This window comes from Mus musculus, chromosome 9, assembly GCF_000001635.26.
Source record: "Mus musculus strain C57BL/6J chromosome 9, GRCm38.p6 C57BL/6J".
NCBI classification, from domain to species: domain Eukaryota; kingdom Metazoa; phylum Chordata; class Mammalia; order Rodentia; family Muridae; genus Mus; species Mus musculus.
Genome location: NC_000075.6, coordinates 65,672,580 through 65,691,577, shown reverse-complemented (window position 1 = coordinate 65,691,577; position 18,998 = coordinate 65,672,580). Strand labels below are relative to the sequence as shown.

Genomic DNA, 18,998 nt, shown 5'->3' with positions numbered 1-18,998 from the left:
TTTAGACTAAAGTTTGCCTTTCACGTATCTCCCCTATCCCTCTTCTACACCTCCCCCAAATTTTCTACTAAGTTGCTTTAAAAAAAAAAAAAAAATGAAGTGCTGCTGCCTGCTTTACTATGATTATGTTGTCAGTGGTGGGCTTCAATAGTCCTCTTTTTTTTTTTTTTTTTTTTTTTTTGCCAGAGAACTCTTTGGGTAGGTATATGGTTTCCAAGTCAGCCTGTTTCACTGGCTGTTAACAGGAAGAATCTGCATACAGTAGCAGAAGAAACACAGTGTGTTCCCTCTGCTTTGTGAGCTTTAGCTGACAGTAAAGGACTGTTACCCCTATTTATCTGTGAATGTGTATCTCAGGTTTTACATTTGACTCTTTCCTCTAGGAGTCATCTGTTTGATGGAGGGTATTTTCAAGTGAATGACTTTGAAGAAATGCCATGTGCAGGTAGAACCTAAGTTTAGTGACTTGGCTAAATGGCTAAATACAGTACAGGTAAGCTCCATGAAAAACAAGCTTAGCACTCGGGAGGCAGAGGCAGGCGTATTTCTGAGTTCGAGGCCAGCCTGGTCTACAAAGTGAGTTCCAGGACAGCCAGGGCTACACAGAGAAACCCTGTCTCGAAAAACCAAAAAAAAAAAAAAAAAAAGAAAAACTGAAAATTGGGCAAAGCCTGTAAAGAAACTAAAGGATGACTATAAGGCAATTGCAAATCTATAGGTAGAACAACCCTGCCTTGAGGGGAAGGAGTGTCTGTGAGAACTCTTGAGAAGTGAGGCAGGGGACGTGCTTAGATCCCTCTCCAGGACCACTGCAAGATGACTGATTCCTCATGCTGGTGATGATACAGAGGGACCAGAAGACATGTCGTAGAACACTGGGCTCCAAGAAGACAAAACTAAACTGGAACAGAATGTGCCGCTTAGAGCACTCCAGGGGCTAAGGCAGGAAGGCTGACACAAGCTTTCATCAAAAAGGAAAAAAAGACTTCCGGGATAAAGTTAGGCAGTACCATAAAGAGTAAAGTTTTAAGCCCAACCCCTGTGTATAACAACTGGGTTTGAGTTAGTCAATACTACATAGGAAAGTGTTACGTATACACCTCTCTCTCTATGGGCACTTAGTGTGTCCCACTCCTAGCAACCCTGAATTTCACAGTATAACATGGCCCCAGAGACCAGCAGCAGCCTTGTCCCTGAGAAGTATGTACCATACTTATGTTAAGCTCTGGTTGTGACAGGAAGTTGGTCCTGGTACAGGAATAAAAAGACAGACCAACCACAACTTTAAATCAGTTTATTGACACAGTAACACAACACACTTGTCTCCCTGACACCCCCACACCCAATGTAGATCTCTCTCCCTTTTCTCTTTAGAACAAGCTGTTTGGTGAAAGCAGTAAAAGGCAGGCCATTTCTGCAGTCCAGCCCTACCTCTCAGCTCTGCAGCGCAGGCACTGTTCTGAACCTGTTAAGGAGGCAGGCAGTACTGTGCTTGGCCAGCCAGAGGCATCCAGGCGCTAAGAACAGGCTCCCCCACAAACCCCAGGCCCTGAGTTTGGTATTCTTCCTCTCTGCTCTTGCAAGGAAAGAGATCCTGGGGCCTAGGCCACAGAGGCAAGAGCTCTGGTGGTAACTTGAGATGTAGTTTGGCTAGTTTCTTAAGGCCCAGGCACCCCCCAAAAAGCCCTGGTGTGGGGGAGTGAGTTTCAATGCCCCTATTTAAAATGCACTGGTAACATTAAACAGATTAAGCCAGCTTAACCAAATGCCAGAATAACACTAAGCTGTAAAGAAAGCAAGGTCAGACCTGCTTACACCAGGCCAGACACAAAATGCCAGAAGCTCAAGGTGGAGTGTTGAAGACAACCCAAGGACACTGCCCAGGAGCTAAAGCCTATACTCAGGAGCCCCTAGATGACAAGAAGCAAAGAAAGAAAATACCTAAGTCTTCAAAACCAAAAGAAGAAAGCCCAACTCCAAGGAGACCTGAGCCTGACAGTCCTGCCCACCAGCCCTCCAGGCCTGTCCTGGGCCCGGCAGTCCCGCCCCTGCAGGCAATGTCCTCCCCTAGGGTAGATGGAGCACATCACAGCGCAGTTTAAAAAGCTTCTAATGCCAGTTCATAAACATCTTCATTTACTATTGGTGATTACATGTGAATAATATGCTTATACTGTTCTTTATGGAAAACAATTTCAACGAGTCAACTCCGAGAACACAATGGGCAACCCTCAACCTGAGCCCCTCAATGTCCTTCCCTAGACAGCCAGAGACCCTCTCCTCTGTCCCAAGGCTGCCTAACTTCCCCTCTTCCCCCACTGTGGCTCTTAGGCAAAGCATCCTCTGTGACCATTAGTCCTCATCAGACAAGTTCTGGTCCAGGGGGTAAACCATAAACATCACATCTGGCCGAGAGGGGACACAGGGATGACCTGGACGCACAATCTCAAAGCCCAAGAAGCTGAACGTCTTCAGGAGTGGAGCTGCAGAAAATGAAGCATAGAAGGGACTCTGATGAGGCTCAAATCCAGGGGAAACTCCAAAGATCAAACAAACAAATACTAGGTCCTCAGGAACTTCCCCTTAGCCACAACTCTCCAGCTTGGTAAGGCAAATGTACAACACGGTGTACAGCCCTCTGCATAGGTGTCAGACTGTTGTGACTGCTCACCTCTGTCTTCCCGGCCCTTCCTGAAGCAGATGAAGACGTAGTTCACTTTCATCTTCTCCTCAGCAAACTCTAGCAGTGCTAATAATCTGCAGAAACAGCACTGCTCAGGTCCACTACCACCTCACACTTCCTCCCCAACCCACCTTTAAAAGGACCATCTGAGCCTAAAGACCACAAAATTAATACAGAATCTCCAAAGAAAGATTCCCATTTGAAGATCTCAACCTAGAGCCCTACGTGAAGAGAAAAATAACTCACAGACCTGGGACGGGGTGGGAGGAGCTTCTCTCTCCCTATAACTTGATTTCTTCATCTGATAGTAATACTGACTTAAAGTAATGCAAATCACAAGAGAATGTGGGGCCTTTAATAGAGCCCAGTTTATTGTGGTCACACTGACAGGAATACTCTGAGCCCAGTTTCCTCAATAAACTTGAGGCCAGGTTTGGTGGCTCACACCTTTAATCTCAGCACTCTGGAGACAGAGGCAGTGGATCTCTGAGTTCAAGGCTAGTCTGGTCTACACAGTTCCAAGACAATCAGGATGATAAAGTAAAAGCCTGTCTCAAAAGAAAAATAGAAACTGGGGTCAGTCAAGAGAATGTCCTGGGACTGCTTTTTACACCGGTTACTACAAGAACAGTGCCCAATCCAATAGAATTCCACCATTCTACCTGTATTCCCTGGTCTTTGGAATTGCACCTTTCTTTGTATGGAGGATCAAGGGGAACTTGATATCTTCTGGGAATCTGATAAACTGGTGGGTGACTGGCTAATATGCTAACAATTTGCTTTAATTATAACCTAGAGCAGGCCTGATTTCCTAGCTAAAAATAACTTAAAACAAAACATCTACTAACTCAGAGGGAGAAGGTATAGACTCCCCTATAAAGCTGCTATCCCCAACAGACATTCTCTTCATTGTTTCCTTACCCTTCTTTGCTCCCATCAGCTAATAATCCATCTGGGATTTCTACAAACAGGCTCTGGCTGGACAGGACTGCATCCCAGGAAGAGACCTTCACCTCGGTGACCTCATACTGGAAGTGGACGATGTGAGGTTTTCCATCGTTCACAGGGAGGTCCTGGGTTACAGTGAGCTTCTCGTCCTGGGAGGGAAAGTTAGGGCAGAGGACAGGGTCTCTACTACTGGCCACATCCTATGCTCCCTAAACCAAGGGTGCTGCATCCCTTGGGCCATTCTCAGGGCAGCGTGAATCAGGGTCATTTCAAAGACAGACCTCTAGGTCAGCCAATTACAACCATTTCTAAGAACAGCTGCTGTTGATAAAGGCCAGAATAAGATGGAAAAGGAAATCTTTACTAAGAACAAACCAAGTACTGAGTACTATGCAAAGTAATATTCATGTACTAATATCTCTACCTTAAATATGAACTAATAAGCCGGGCATGGTGGCGCACGCCTTTAATCCCAGCACTCGGGAGGCAGAGGCAGGTGGATTTCTGAGTTCGAGGCCAGCCTGGTCTACAGAGTGAGTTCCAGGACAGCCAGGGCTACACAGAGAAGCCCTGTCTCAAAAAACCAAAAAAAAAAAAAAAAAAAAAAAAACCTAACAAGGCAAGAGCAATTTAGCAACCATGGTTCCTGCAGTAATAAATGCAAAGCTGAAATTAAAACCTAGGTATTCGGGGGCTGGAGAGATGGCTCAGCGGTTAAGAGCACTGACTGTTCTTCCAAAGGTCCTGAGTTCAGTTCCCAGCAACCACATGGTGGCTCACAACCATCCTTAATGAGATCTGGCGCCTTCTTCTGGAGTGTCTGAAGACAGCTACAGTGTACTTACAATAAATGAATAAATAAATCTAAAACAAAAAAAAACAAAAACAAAAAACCTAGGAATTCCTAATCTGACAGTTTGTCAGAGCTGTACCTTCTCTAAGAGAAAAATAATATAAACATGAAGTTCTAGTATTGCGACACTGGAGACTGGAGCAGGAGGATTATGAGTTAAAGGCCAGCCTGAACTACATAAGGCATTTTGTTGTTATTTTGTTTTTTGTTTTGTTTTTTTTAATTAGGTATTTTCCTCATTTACATTTTCATGTTATTTTGTTTTTAAGACAGTATCTCACTATATAGCCCTGGCTGGCCTGGAACTCCTAGAGATCCACCTGCCTTTGCTCCAAAGTGTTGCACTAAAAGGCTTAAGCTACCATGTGTGGCCTGAGGTCTTGCCTTTAAGAAAAAGATAGCTGGGTATGGAATATACGCCTATGATCCCAGCACTTAAGTCCTTATGCACAGAATTCTGATGCCCTGCTAACTTTCCATTCCTAACCTAAGAAAGAAGCTGAACTGGGTCCTGGGCCTCAATCACCATTAGATTAAAAGGCAACAAGCAGCACTAATGATTCTCCCTCTAGGATTCCAATAAAGCATGCACAGCTTCAATTTTAAAAAGTTATCAGTTCCCATTTTCCCTCCGCCACCCTACTACTTCTGCCTAAGAGAACACTAAGGAAAAATTAAGCATTTGAGCAGCTGCTCTGTGGGATCTGGGAGACTCCACTTCTATACTAGGTCCTCCTTACCTTATATATTAGAGCTGAGAGAGAAGGATCCCTGCCGCCCCCTCGCCCACCGGGGATCTTCGACAGTGGGTGAGGGGCATCAGGAGCACCACAGAGGCCCTGGAACAATGTGCCTGCAGCACTGGAGCTGGGGACACTTACTCAACGGCAAAATACTACTGCAAAGAGACAGAAAGTCAGACAGTAAACACCAGGACATTCAGCCCACACCCTCCAGCCCCGCCCTCCCTCTGCCAAGTATTCTATGGCTTCCCCACTGCTCAAGTTGGTTCGGTCTTTCTTTCTTTCTTTCTTTCTCTTTCTTTCTTTCTTTCTTTGTTTTGTTTTGTTTTGTTTTGTTTTTCGAGACAGGGTTTCTCTGTGTAGCCCTGGCTGTCCTGGATGGAACTCACTTTGTAGACCAGGCTGGCCTTGAACTCAGAAATCCACCTGCCTCTGCCTCCCAAGTGCAGGTGTGCACCACCACTGACTGGCTTAATTCTTTCTTCTTAAACTACTACAAATGCTACTTTATCAAGAGGCATACAGTCCCAGAAGTCCAAGGGAGTCCTGCTGGATGTATCTGACCAGAGGATTACTATCAAACATCAGTAAGCTCTTGACATGAGATTTACTCCATCCTAGCTTGGCTGCTAAGTCTCCAGCATCATGTCCCCTAATCAGTCTCTTTCCTTAACCATCTGTGCTTTAGCCACCAATACAGCACAATCACTGAGCTTAAAATGAAGTGTCAACATGGCTGGAGCTGGGCATGGTGGCGCACACCTTTAATCCCAGCACTTGGGAGGCAGAGGCAGGGGGATTTCTGAGTTCGAGGCCAGCCTGGTCTACAAAGTGAGTTCCAGGAGAGCCAGGGCTACACAGAGAAACCCTGTCTCAAAAAAAAAAAAAAAAAAAAATCAACATGGGCTGGGTACTATGGGCTGAAAAACTACCAAGGCTACTCACTTTCCCATCCTTCATCTCAGCAAAGGAACTGCAATTGGGGAGAGAGAAAGGGAGAGGAGAGAGGGGCCCCAAATTGCTCTAGGCTTATGAACGAAGCATGAGAACATAGGCAACATAGGCAATACTGACACTGTCAAAACAGACACAGGCACAAGAAAAGATCTGTTGCCACCACATGTGTCAGCCATTTTTTTTTTCAAGGCAGGGTTTCTCTGTGCAGGCCTGGCTGTCCCGGAACTCAATATGTAGTCCGGGCTGGCCTTGAACTAGGAGGTATGCCTGCCTCTGCTTTCTAAGTGCTGGGATTAAAGGTGTTCACCACCACTCCTGGCTGAAGGCCACGTTAATTTTCAGGAAAACACAAAACTATTGCCATCTTTGGTTCTGGCTTAATGGCAGGGAAAGAGGAAATCTGTGGTGTGTATCATTACTCAACAGCAGACCTGTCCCATAGCTACAACACAGTGCCACACAGGGAAACTAGAAGCAGTGAGTGGGAGTGCTACAGCCAGCTCCCTACACAACTGTTATCAGTGTTGAACCAGCCAAGTGTGTGTAGTATATCTACACTACAGAAATCAATATTTGCTGGAAATTGGGGCTTTTTTCCTCACTGAAATGGTGCATGGTTTGCTGGTGTAAAGTTCTTTTAACTGAACTCAACAAAACTGAACATAGCTAACCACCACCAGGCTTGCATCGACATAGCTGAGACAGGGATGCAAGCCCACCCTGACTCAGTTCTCAGTGTGTCTTCTCTGGGGATTCCAAATGGGGTTCTAAAACATGCTACAGTATTTGAGAGACTAAGCTCCTGCAGTGGTGTCCTCATTTGCACATCATTACATATCCCACCTCTTGCCTTCCTCAGGGAATACTTCTCAACTCTTAGTTTTAGCAACAGCTACTGGACAAGGACAGGCTGTTTTCTACTTTAGACAAAGTTATTGTGATTTCCCCTAATAAAATAATAAGGAACAGAATATCAATGTCCAGGCAAACAAAACAAATTTTTTTTCAAGTCAGGAGTTCCTCAAACCCCATCTGAGAGGCTCCCCCTCTTAACCCTTTGTTGAGGTTCTGTAGGGGCACCAGAAAGGCTGGGCTACTGGGGAAAATAGCTGGCTGGCTGGCTAGCGTACACTGGCAGAACTATCCCAAGGACTAAACAAGTCCCATCTGTGACAATAAGAAGATATCTTGCATACTAAAACTGTTTAGATTTATAAAACAACTAGATCACCAAGGCCCTTGCAATTCTAGAATTCTGCTGCCAGACTTCTTCTGAGTTAACTGGACATAAACCTTACATTCCAACCAGAATCCCAATTCCTAACTAATTCATGATCAGAAATGGCAGAAACAATAGGCCACCCCTAGGAAAGATCACTGTTTAGTGATAGAGGGGCAGGGGCACACAGTCCTCTTTGTTTTCCTAGAAATAATCCCTGGTGCCTACCCTCCTTTTCCGACACTAATCTGTAAACCTGGGATACTTCTGGTTTCTTTATCAATAAATGCAACAAGTCCACACCTTGATAATAGATCACCCCCTACTCCTCCCCCACCCCGTCTCTCTCTCTCTCTCTCATATACACACGCACACACAGGATCATCACAAGCTCTGCTGTTTTCTCTAAAAACCCTGTAGAAGAAGGCATGTGTCCAGGACCAGTTCCCCAACTGAGTAGACATGACATGAGGTCACTAAAAAGTTATCTTTACTGTCCATTATAATACACTGATTACTAGTTGCCTGAATGTCAGATTACTATACTCAAATATCTGAAGGGATGAATGATGGGACATAGCAATTATAGAACATGAAACTGCCTGGTAACAACCTTCTCTTCTGATAGTGTTCAAATGACATATCAAAATCATGATGAATGAAATTTAAAAGATTTTGAAAGAATTTAAGAACAAGAGAATTGCCCCCTCTTCCCCCCACCACCCCCATCCCAGGTTTCTCTGTGTAACCCTGGCTATTTTGGAACTCCGGATCTGTAGGCCAGACTGGCCTTGAACTCAAGAGATCACCTGCCCCTGCCACCTGGGTGCTAGGATTGAAGGTGTGTTACCACCAATGGCCAGCTTGAGAATGTGGAATCTTAAAGACAAGTCTCTAAGACAAGATAGAAAAGATTTCGTACTCAATTTGGTTTTATTTCAGCTTTTGCCAATCCTTCTACAGATTTTAGTCACTCCACTAGGGGGCAGAAATGACTTAATCCCTTACACCAAAAAGATGATTTAAATTTATTCTAGCATGAGATGGAAGAGAAAACTCAACAGATAAAGCCTTGCCTCCAAGCCTGAGGACCTCAGTTCAACCCCTTGATCCCACATGGAAAAACAAACTGGCCTTTGGCCCTCCATACACTATGCACACACACAATAAATTAATGGAACTTAAACATTCTTTTTTAAAGTTTAAGGCCAGAGGCTCAAAAAAGATAAGTTAAGAGAAGTCAACTGTATATACTGTACCCAGACATCCAGCTGACCCAGTCCTGCTTTTGAGAAGAGCAAATAGACCATACTGGAAATTAAGGTATCTGGTATCCACATCCAATGATGTTAAAGCCTCGTTTCCTCGGCTGTTAAAGGACCTACCCCTGGAAACACACCTCAGGTCACCTATATACAGTTCACTTCCTGCTGCTATTTCACAGAATCCTTGAGGACTGGGATAGAGCACAGTGGGAGTGTCTGCCTAGTGTAGACAGGGCCCTGAGTTCGATTCTCCAACAATCAATGTGTCTGTGAACCTACTATCTGAAATGTCTCTAGCTAGCCACAATTTCATGCAGATGTATAAGTCAAATTTTTATCATTAAAATAATATTTTTAGATCTTGATGGCGTTTACTAATTAAAAGAATTTAACTTTTTCTTGCCTTAAACTCGCCATGTACATGAGGATGACCTTGAACTCCTGACCCTCCTGCTTGTCTCTACCTCCCAAGTGTGGGGATTACGGTGTGCACCTCCACACCAAAGCTATCAAATATCTTAACAAAGGGCTTCCAGGGCTGGAGATGTAGCTCAGTGGGAGACCACCTGCCTAGAATGTAAAGGCCATGTGTCTTAGCCCCAATACCACAAGCAAAAGGAAAAACTCAGCAAGTGCTCATTTGTAGTCCCAGGTCTCTGGAAGCTGAAGCAGGAAATTGCTCTGAGTTGAAAGCTACATGGTGATTTAAGGGTGTGAGAACTTGTCTCAAAACAGTCCAAAAAACTTCCAACTGACTTTGTCATCTCCCCCCCCCCCACACTTTTTTTTTTTTTACTTTGCTCAAACACAACCTAATCTAATACTTGGAATTCAAATTCTCTGATAGTTTAGTTTTTCACTCCAGTGAAGTCTCAACCCATTCAGGTCTGTTCCCTTTCATCCCCACGGCCTGTCAGAGAGGATTATCACAGAAATAGGAAAGTAACTGCTACACCAATGGTGTGCTCTTGTTTGATTTATACAAATAACACAAATCACACCATCAATCAGCTGGCCTTGGTAGTATCAAATAAAAAGACACAAAAATAACACTCCCAGTATTCTACATTCATTCCCTCCACTTCTTCTGACCCACTCATGTCTCTCTCAGATCCTCCTTCACACAATACCCAAGGCAGCCTCAATTCCCTCACATGGGTGGTTTGTACTCTAGGGCTAGGAACATCTCCGATGAGTAATCCTTACGTAAAGCAAGACTAATCCAGAACTACAAGCACACTTAGCAATAAGGATGCAAGAAGAAAGGTAGGAAGTGTCAGCCACCTTCAATCTACAGTGACCACAGAGAGCGATTTCCAACTGACAATTCCTCTCTGCATCTGAGAGATGCCATGTATGGTGCAATGCATCAGTCAATTAAGTCACTTCATCAGAGCTGTTACATGCTCCAAAAGGAGTCTACACAATCAGTATGATTATAAAAAAATGACATCACCACTCTGAATCATAGGCTGAAAGCAAAAATAGATTTTAGTTGATTTTCTACAAGAAACATACATCTGATCGCAGCCCTAATATCTGTAGCAGATGTTTGCCAATCACACAACTAACATTGGTACATCTGCCAATGACAGGCACAACCCTATTGCCACTTGTGGTTGCTGGATAGCTAACAATCGTACTGCACTGCAAGATATTTTTATATTTTTAAGTCTTCAGTGTAGTTTATACTGTTAGCTCTTCGCATAGTCCAGCCTCCCCTCTGAGGGCAGGATTACATCATTGTTTATATCAAAGGCCCAGGAAATGTTCTTAAAGCTTCTCTTACACAAGACATTTGTTGCTGCTGCTGTTTGCAGGAAACTATCTTGCTCATCTACTGAGCCATTAGTCTACTCTATAACTTCCTGTTTTGTTTTTGTTTTCTCTTCTGTCATAGTTTACCACCAAAGTCTTATTGACCATGTAGCCCTGGCTAGTCTAGAATTCACTATGTAGACCAGGCTGGCCTGAAACTTGACGGAGATCTGTCTACCATTGCCTCCTGGGATTAAAAGCCTGTTTCGCCATGCCCAGCCTTATCACTTTTGTTTGTTGGTTTGCTTTTTCAAGACAGGTCTTCTCTGTGTAGCCCTGGCTGTCCTGGAACTTGCTTTGTAGACCAGGCTGGCCTCAAACTCAAAGAGTCCACCTGCCTCTGCCTCCTGAGTGCTGGGGTTAAGTGTGTGCCACCGAGCCCTGCTTATTTTATGTATGTTGGTATTTTACCTCTGGAGTCCAGAAGGCAGCTTTGGGTTTCCTAGGGTTGATATTACATATGATTATGAACTACCATGGGGATGCTGGACACTGGGAATTGAACCTAGATCCTCTTAACCACTAAGCCATGTCTCCAGTCCCAGCCCCTATCACTTTCAATGAGCCTTGCAAATCTAACTACTACACTCCAGTTCAGAAAGGAATGAATGGCTTTTCCCATAAATGCTCATTTATAACAGGCCTCTGCCCTACTCCTCAGTCTCCTTCATATATAAGCGCAGCTCTAGGGCTAAATTTGGGTTTCTTGGCAGAATGGAGAATTGCTATTAATAGTCCCCATTGCTTTCTACAGCATACACCCAATTTAGGGATGTTTCTGATTATACTAGCTATCCATCTCCCTACTGCCCCACACTCATCAAGCAAAACTGATGAGAAAGGAGAATTAACAATATCAAATTATTTGGAAAGAGACAGAAATTCCATTACAGAGGAAGCCATGCAGTGAAAATACTATAGGTAGCCCCTAAAATGTTCTTGGGAGCTCCCTACCCCAAAAAACAAGGCTGTGGAGCCTAATGTTTTCCTCTAGAGCCCATCATATAGATTGACTATAATATGGCTAACCAAGCCAGTGTTGACTATACTCTACATACTCGACTGTCACAGGGTACCAAGCAAGCCCTAGACAGATACTGTGTCCCAGCCCCTACAAATCCAGGCAAAGGTAAGGTAACAAAACTTGATATCCTCTTCAATGTAAACCTATTGTTCAAAGCACATAATAAAGGGGTCTTGTATTTGCTCTTCTTCCTTCCCCCACCATCAGGAATTCTGACATTTTGGAGATATAATCTGACTGCTAGAAAGGAAGAGCCTTGTTTTCAAAACACTGCCAGCTCCTCCACAACTATTTCTTCCAGGGAAGTAGGCCTCCCTCTCCTGAATTTTTCACTGGAGCAAGGGAAGCTGGAAAGCCCATCCCCCACCCAATGGGAACTAAACTCTCAGCCAGCTCCCTACAGTGCACATTAAAAATACCAACAGTGCCTGGGAAGAACTTCCGGCTGTTATCAGAACCCCAGCTAAGACTCCAACAGGATTCCGTTCAGAAAGTTAAGGGCCAGCACAGGAGAAGGGAAGCTGGGAAGCACACTATGGAAACAAGACTGCCATAAAGCAAAGAAACCAGACACCCTGTACACCCCACCCCACCCCCGGGCCAAAGGAGAAGAGCCTGATCCAAGGACCAGCTTTTGCCCAGGCCCTGGCAGGCCAACTGACTCCTCCCTCCACCTGCCTCACACAGCCAAGCCCCTCAAATTACAAACACACTAAAGCAAGGGCCCTGGAGACAAGTGAGCCTGTTTTGCCACTTAGGCAGAGCTGAAAGAATCCTTCCAAGTTATGCTAACTCAACCCCCTACTCTTTACATGTAAGCACATTGGCTAAGTGCGGCACAGTTAGAACTCAAGGAAAGCTCACACTCAGGTCGTGAAAGTCCTTAAGTGTTGGTCTCAAATACTCAAATCTCTGGCGCAAGCTGCAAAGGACTTGGCACCTAGACCCAATCAGTCCAAAGGACTCCTAAGAATGACCGCTGAAATGCCCCACTTCCAACCCCAGGGAAAAAAAACCCATCTCACATACTCCCCAACCTTGCTCTCCATCCTCAGCACACACAATCTTCCGGACCACAACAGCACCTTTTGCATCCTGCATCATCCAAGGATAAACCCACCTCCACCTCCTGAGCTGTGAAGGACTGGGTTAAAGAAGATAGACTCAAAGAATGGAATGCTCTGGGGACCTAGATGGAGAGTCTCAGAAAGGGAAAAGGGAAAAGGAGGATGGGACTACCAGCAAAGGTTTGGTAGTTTGGTGACATTGGCTCAAGCACAACCTTAACAAGCCAGGAAATCGGGAGTGAGTGAGGTTCCTATATGAAAAGATGAAGTTGGAATAGAAATGGCCAAAACTGGAGCAATAAATATATAAGGTAAAGAAGAGTTCTTAAAAAAATAAATAAAATAATAAAGGGTTTCTCTGTGCAGCCCCGGCTGTCAGCTGTCATAGAACTTGATCTATAGACCAGACTGGTCTTGAACTCAGAGATCCACCTGCCTCTGCCACCTGAGTGCTACGATCACAGTCGTGCACACCATCACTATCAGACTAAAAGTTTCTTTCTGAACAGAAGGAGACCAAGAAGTCACTTGTCACTAGAGGGGCTAACACTGCAGGAATAAAGAAAGGCTAAGGCCTCCTTGGGCTGAGAGTATTTTTCAACCCAGGCTCCACATGAGAACTGGAGAGCTTTAAAATACACACCACTTATCAGGCCCTACCCTAGGCCATTTGGAGCAATCTAGGAAAGAACAGATAACTGGTTTTTTGGTTTGTGTTTGTCTAGCTAGGTTTAAGACACACTGAAATGTGAGGAACACACAGCTGGAGAAAAGATGGAGCTGGAAGAAGCATCAAGTAGGAAATCGAGAGTATCAAGATCACTTGGTGAAAAAGGAGCTCAAGCTTCCAGAGGACCCTTGAGTGGCAGAGCCCTATGTAAACAGCCACAAGAAAGATGACTTGTAGGACGAAGTCATCTGGTTTTGGAGGGATCCTGACAGTTTAAGGAAAGGATCTGCTTACTCAAGGTCAGAGGCTATAAAAAGTCCAATGTGAAGATAAAAGATCTAGTATGGGGACTGAATGGGTTTCAAAAAAGTTTTGGAGGGTTTAGCACCGAGCCTTACAGGGGAAGGCAAAGGAATCATTTCTGAATTGCTAATGAAAGCCAAGATAATACATAAGCAAGTGGCATTACAAATCCTGAGGGATCAGAAAATTCTGGAATAGCTTTGGAGAAGAGCGTCTGTCTGGGACAGAAATGTGGGATATCTGAGGACATGGAAAAAGGGAGGGTAACTAAAGGGATGACTTCTGCCTACTTTGGTTGAAAGTTAAGAAACCCACACCATTTCAAAAGAATAATGCATTTCAAATCCTGGGGGAAACAGGGATTGGGTCTTGAGGTAGGTAACTTCCAAAGGCCCAGGATCTGGTTTTGGAGGCCCTGGAGTGAAATTTAAAAGGGGGTAGCACTTAATGATCTTCCCAGGAAAGGGGAGAGACTAAGTTGGGCATTGTAATGATTTTAAAGAAGGGGGGGGGCGGTAAGATGAGTACCAACTGAGACTTTGTAGTGTTTAAAGGGTAAGAGTGTGTAGAAGAGTGTTGGCAACATCATTGGAAAAACAGGCTGGAGGGCAGGAATGGACTCCATAGTGTTAGAGAAATAAAGAGTGGGGGTTCCCAGACAGGAAAATGGGGCCTACCTGGAGAAGGGTGGGGAAGAGAGTGGGACTGCACATCCCAAGGAGGTGGGAAGAGGGGGAAAGGGTTGAGTTGAGAACTGCCGGACAGAGCTTGTCTTTGGGGACAGCCAGGCAGGGCTGAGAGGAGTCTGCCTGGGAAGCAATTTTCACTAGAGAATGGATTTAAAGCGATTAAGTGACTTGTGGAGGAGTAAGAAAGATTTAGGGAAGATAAGAACCAATTCGGGGAATCTGTGGGAGAAAGCCCACAGTATGGGGGACTGGGCACCGTCCCACTGGGCTTAAGAAAACGGAGCGACTGACTGGCTATGTCCAGGTTTTTTTTTTTTTTTGGGGGGGGGGGGCTCCGGGCGAGGAGAAAACCCGGATGAGGGGGATGGGCAGGGCTGGAGGAAGGGGGCTAAAGGACGGAAGGAGGCCCGATTTCAGGACTCGGGTGGCAGTGGCTGGGATGGCGAGAGGAACAGTGGGAGCGGATGGAGCCCCCTGGGGGCTGGGGGCAGGCTGCGGGGGTGGGGGGGGGTGCGAAGGCCTCTGGAGCTGCGGAGGGAGGATGGGGGCGGGGAGCCTGCGCCGGGCCGTTACCTGTCCTGGGTGTTTATCATCCTCGGTGGCTCTGCTCAGGGTGGGAGGAGGCGGCGCGGGGAGTGGGTAGGTGGACGAGTGGGTGGGTGTGGGGTCGCGCGCGCGGGCCGGTCTCTGTGGGCTAAGTCCCTGTCAGGCCGCGGGCCGAGTGCCCTCCTCTTGCCTCAGCGAGCGCCTGCCTCCAACTGACCCTCCCCGGCCGCCGCCGCGCAACCGCCCCGCCCCCAAGTACCTCATCTGCATAGCCCCACCCAGCGCCGCTTGGTGTCCTGGGAAACTGGGGCCCACAACAAAGGGCGAAGCACCGCCCCGCCTGGGCGCAGGCGTACTAAGGGCAAGCTATCATCTCGGGAAGAGGGGCGGTAGCCAGGGAGAAGAGGGGAAAGAGGTCTCTCTCGATGCCAGGAACTCAGGTTCTGCTTGGCTAAGGCCAGTCTTCATTTCTGCTTTTGTTCTTTCTTAATCATTTATGTATGTTTATTTTTTATACACATTGGTGTTTTGCCTGCATGTATCTCTATATGAGGATGTCAGATCCCCTGGCACAGGAGTTACAGACAGTGTGACCTGCCATGTAGAGGCTGGGAATTGAACCCAAGTCCTCTGAAGACCAACCGGTGCTCTTATCCGCTGAGCCCTCTCCACTCGTTCATGTCTGCCTTTTGTTTGTTTTTTGATACAGTCTTTGTAGCTCAGGCTAGCCTCAGACTCACTGGAAGATGACTTGGAAACCCCCATCCTCCTTCCTTTACTTCCTGTCCTGCCAAGTGCTGGAAATAGTGTGCCTCACCACACTGGGCACTTGCTGCTTTTGGTGTGTGGCCAAACCGAAACCGGAGAATAGTATTTGTAAACCCATGTCACTAAACAAAACAAAATCTGAAATAGAAGAATACTCCTCATAGAGTAGCACCATTTCCAGTGTGAATCTAATCCCACAGATCTTTTCCTTCAATTCATAGTACAATGACAGTGGCTTCCAGCCAATCGGTGCAAGCTGCTTCAATCGATCATGCAAGGCACCTAGTGCACTGCCACTGTCTTACCTGGCCCTCTAATCACAGAGGCCAGGCAGCAATGTACACACACCCCCAAATCCCAGCCACACTCACAGGAGAACCCTAGTTGTCAAACCTGTGCAGTCAACTTAGACTGCAGTCAGTAGAGACTGTGTAAGCCTTTATCTATCTTAGCACCCAGGAAGCAGGGGCAGGTGAGGCTCTGTGAGTTGAAGGCCAGCTTGTAGTACGCAGGCAACAAGTTCCAGGCTGCTTAGTGTAACATGGTGAGACCCTATCTTGGGGGTGGGGGAGGGAGGGGAGAGAGAGAGAGAGAGAGAGAGAGAGAGAGAGAGAGAGAGAGAGAGAGAGGTGGGGCAGAGGGAAAGGGAGAGGATGCACTCTCAGACCACAGTGGTCACCTCAAATCATCCGTTCATTTAGTCAAAGTTCAGTAAATAGCTACATACTATGTGCTTCTAGCATGGGCAGGAATCCAGGAAGCTTCCACAATGGGCCAGGCAATGTACCTACCTTGGATGTCACAATCTGTCCAGAGAGAGAGGCCATCACAATATGAGGTAAGTACTCAGTCTGAAGGACACTGCAAAGAAAGCAACACGCAGAAGAGACAGCTTGAAAAACCTGTACTTTTTCACTTTGGTATTACTCCAAAATGCAGTGGTCAACATGACCTCCACTGCCAAGCTACAGTGCCCCTTGGGACCTAAGGATTCTGTCGCACACACAAGATTTTAGTGTTCAGATCATGGGGATACCAAGGAAGGATGGGGCTTTCACACTACGTTTTACTTTTTCTTAAAACAAAAATTGAAGTGGTAAAAGAACTGTCATGGTTATCCTTAGATATTCAGAACTGTTCTCTGGCTCACCTTGCTGGACATGGTGGCACACGCCTTTAATCCCAGCACTGGGGAGGCAGAGGCAGACAGGTCTCTGAGTTGAGGCCAGCCTCTACATAGTTCCAAGACAGCCAGGGCTACACAGAGAAAAACTGTCTCAAACGATCCCCGAGCTCCCAACAACAAAACCTCAGCAGAGCAGTAATGGCATATTCCCTTAGTTCTAGCTCTCAGGAGGAAGAGACAGGTAGCCCTCTGTGAGTTTGAGGCCAGCCTGGTCTACAGAGTGAGTTCTAGGACAGCTGGGACTACACAGAGAAATCATGTCTCGAAGAAGAAAAAAAACAGAAATCCTTGCCGGGCATGGTGGTGCACTTGGGAGGCAGAGGCAGGCGGATTTCTGAGTTCGAGGCCAGCCTGGTCTACAAAGTGAGGTCCAGGACAGCCAGGGCTATACAGAGAAACCCTGTCTCAGAAAACAAAACAAAACCAAAAAGAAACCACTTTGTGATTAATCAGTTGACAAATACTAAGAGCACATGATGACAATGATACCAACCATGTACTAAGCATTTCTGTGGGTTTCTGTGAGGTTGGACGGAATGTATGTGTGTGTGTATAGATTCATGTGTGTGTAGGTGCATCTGGGCTGTATGTGTGTACATGTAGAGGCCAGAGGGCAACCTGAGGACATATTCCTCAGGCGTCAGCTACTTGGTTGATGGAGTGAGTGACAGAGACCTAGAACTCACCAAGTAAGCTATGCTGGCTGGGATCCCCACCTTCCCTCACAAAACCCCTAGAAACCCCATCTTCCAAGAGCTAGAACAAACCAGCACTCATTTATTGGGGGGGGGATCATACTCAGGTCATGGTACTAGCTAAGGAATCTCCCCAGCTCCTAAAGCACTAATTTTTACAACCGCTTTGTTTCTTTGTTTGTTTGTTTGTTTGACAGGGTTCCTCTGTGTAGCCCTGGCTATCCTGGAACTCTCTTTGTAGCCCAGGCTAGCCTCGAACTCAGAGATCCACCTGCCTCAGATTCTTGAGGAGCTAGGATCAAAGACGCGCAGCACCACCATCTGCCCTTAATTTTTATTTTATGGTGAAGAAAATTACTGTCTGTTAATGTTCACTGATTCATCTTCTACAGCAAGAAAGTTACTTGCTGGCCAGGCGTGGTGGCGAACGCCTTTGATCCCAGCACTTGGGAGGCAGAGGCAGGTGGGTTTCTGAGTTCAAGGCCAGCCTGGTCTACAGAGTGAGTTCCAGGACAGCCAAGGCTATACAGAGAAACCCTGTCTCAAAAAACAAAACAAAACAAAACAAAACAAAACAAAACAAAAAAGAAGAAGTGGCCATCTTCCTGCAACTAGGCCAGCAAAGTGAGAACATCACAAAGATGAGAGCCGCCTGCCTCTACCGCCACTGTCCTGCACAACTGCCCCTAGCTATTTAAAGTTCCATTAACTTAAATAAAATAGGGCTTGTGGTGCAGCTCCGGGGTAAAATGCTGACCTAGCTTGTGTGAGGCCCTAGGTTGGATCCACCCCAAACCAAAATCCCTTATGGTGCAGCGTGGTAAGGCAAATGTAAACCAGTCTGCTTGCCAGCTGTGTGACAGACTAGCCAGGTCTTCCGAAGCCCTTTCGGACCTGTGTGAAAGTCAAGTCTGGCACCAGAATGCGTCTCAGCTGGACGATAGAAGTTACTCAGTGTCTAGGAGATACCGCACAAAAATAAACCAGTCCTGCTGCTCTCTAGAGAAGAGGAGAGACGGGATACTCGGGGACACAGAGGCAGGAAGGAAAGGGTCAGAGGAAGAATACATTCCTAAACACTGAGCAAGTGCTCCAGGTCTGGAAGAATGCGTTCTTTCGAAACCAGACTCTGACGAGTTTCAGCTCACTTTAGCATCTGTATCCCCTCTACCTCCTCTGTCCAACCAAGGCCCAGGCCCCAGCTCCACACCGAGATAACCAGCTCTTTATTCAGGCCTTTGGGGATGAAAGCTCCAGGACTGAAAAATAAAAAGGAATTACTGTGTAATTCAATCCTTTGACCTCCAACTCGTGTGGGATTACAGGAATGCACCTGGTTTCTGCTGTACCAGGGATTAAACCCTGGGCTTCATACATGTTAAGCAAACATTCTAGCAATATAGTTACACACACCCAGCCCTAAAATCCATCTTTTTTTTTTTTTTTCCCCAAGACAGGGTTTCTCTGTGTAGCCCTGGCTGTCCTGAAACTCACTTTGTAGACCAGGCTGGCCTCAAACTCAGAAATCCACCTGCCTCTGCCTCCCAAGTGCTGGGATTAAAGG

At 46.1% G+C, this 18,998-nt stretch overlaps 1 protein-coding gene across 2 annotated transcripts; it reads right to left on the bottom strand.

The window, feature by feature from the left end:
- Positions 1 to 1,277: 1,277 nt before the first annotated feature.
- Oaz2 (ornithine decarboxylase antizyme 2) lies at positions 1,278 to 15,030 on the bottom strand. 2 transcript variants are annotated; one of them, NM_010952.3, is given in 5 exon segments: positions 1,278 to 2,483; positions 2,672 to 2,757; positions 3,605 to 3,780; positions 5,225 to 5,382; positions 14,813 to 15,030. In NM_010952.3, coding segments are annotated over 5 exon segments (570 nt in total). In that variant the 5' UTR covers positions 14,833 to 15,030; the 3' UTR covers positions 1,278 to 2,352.
- Between the last annotated feature and the right edge of the window lie 3,968 nt (positions 15,031 to 18,998).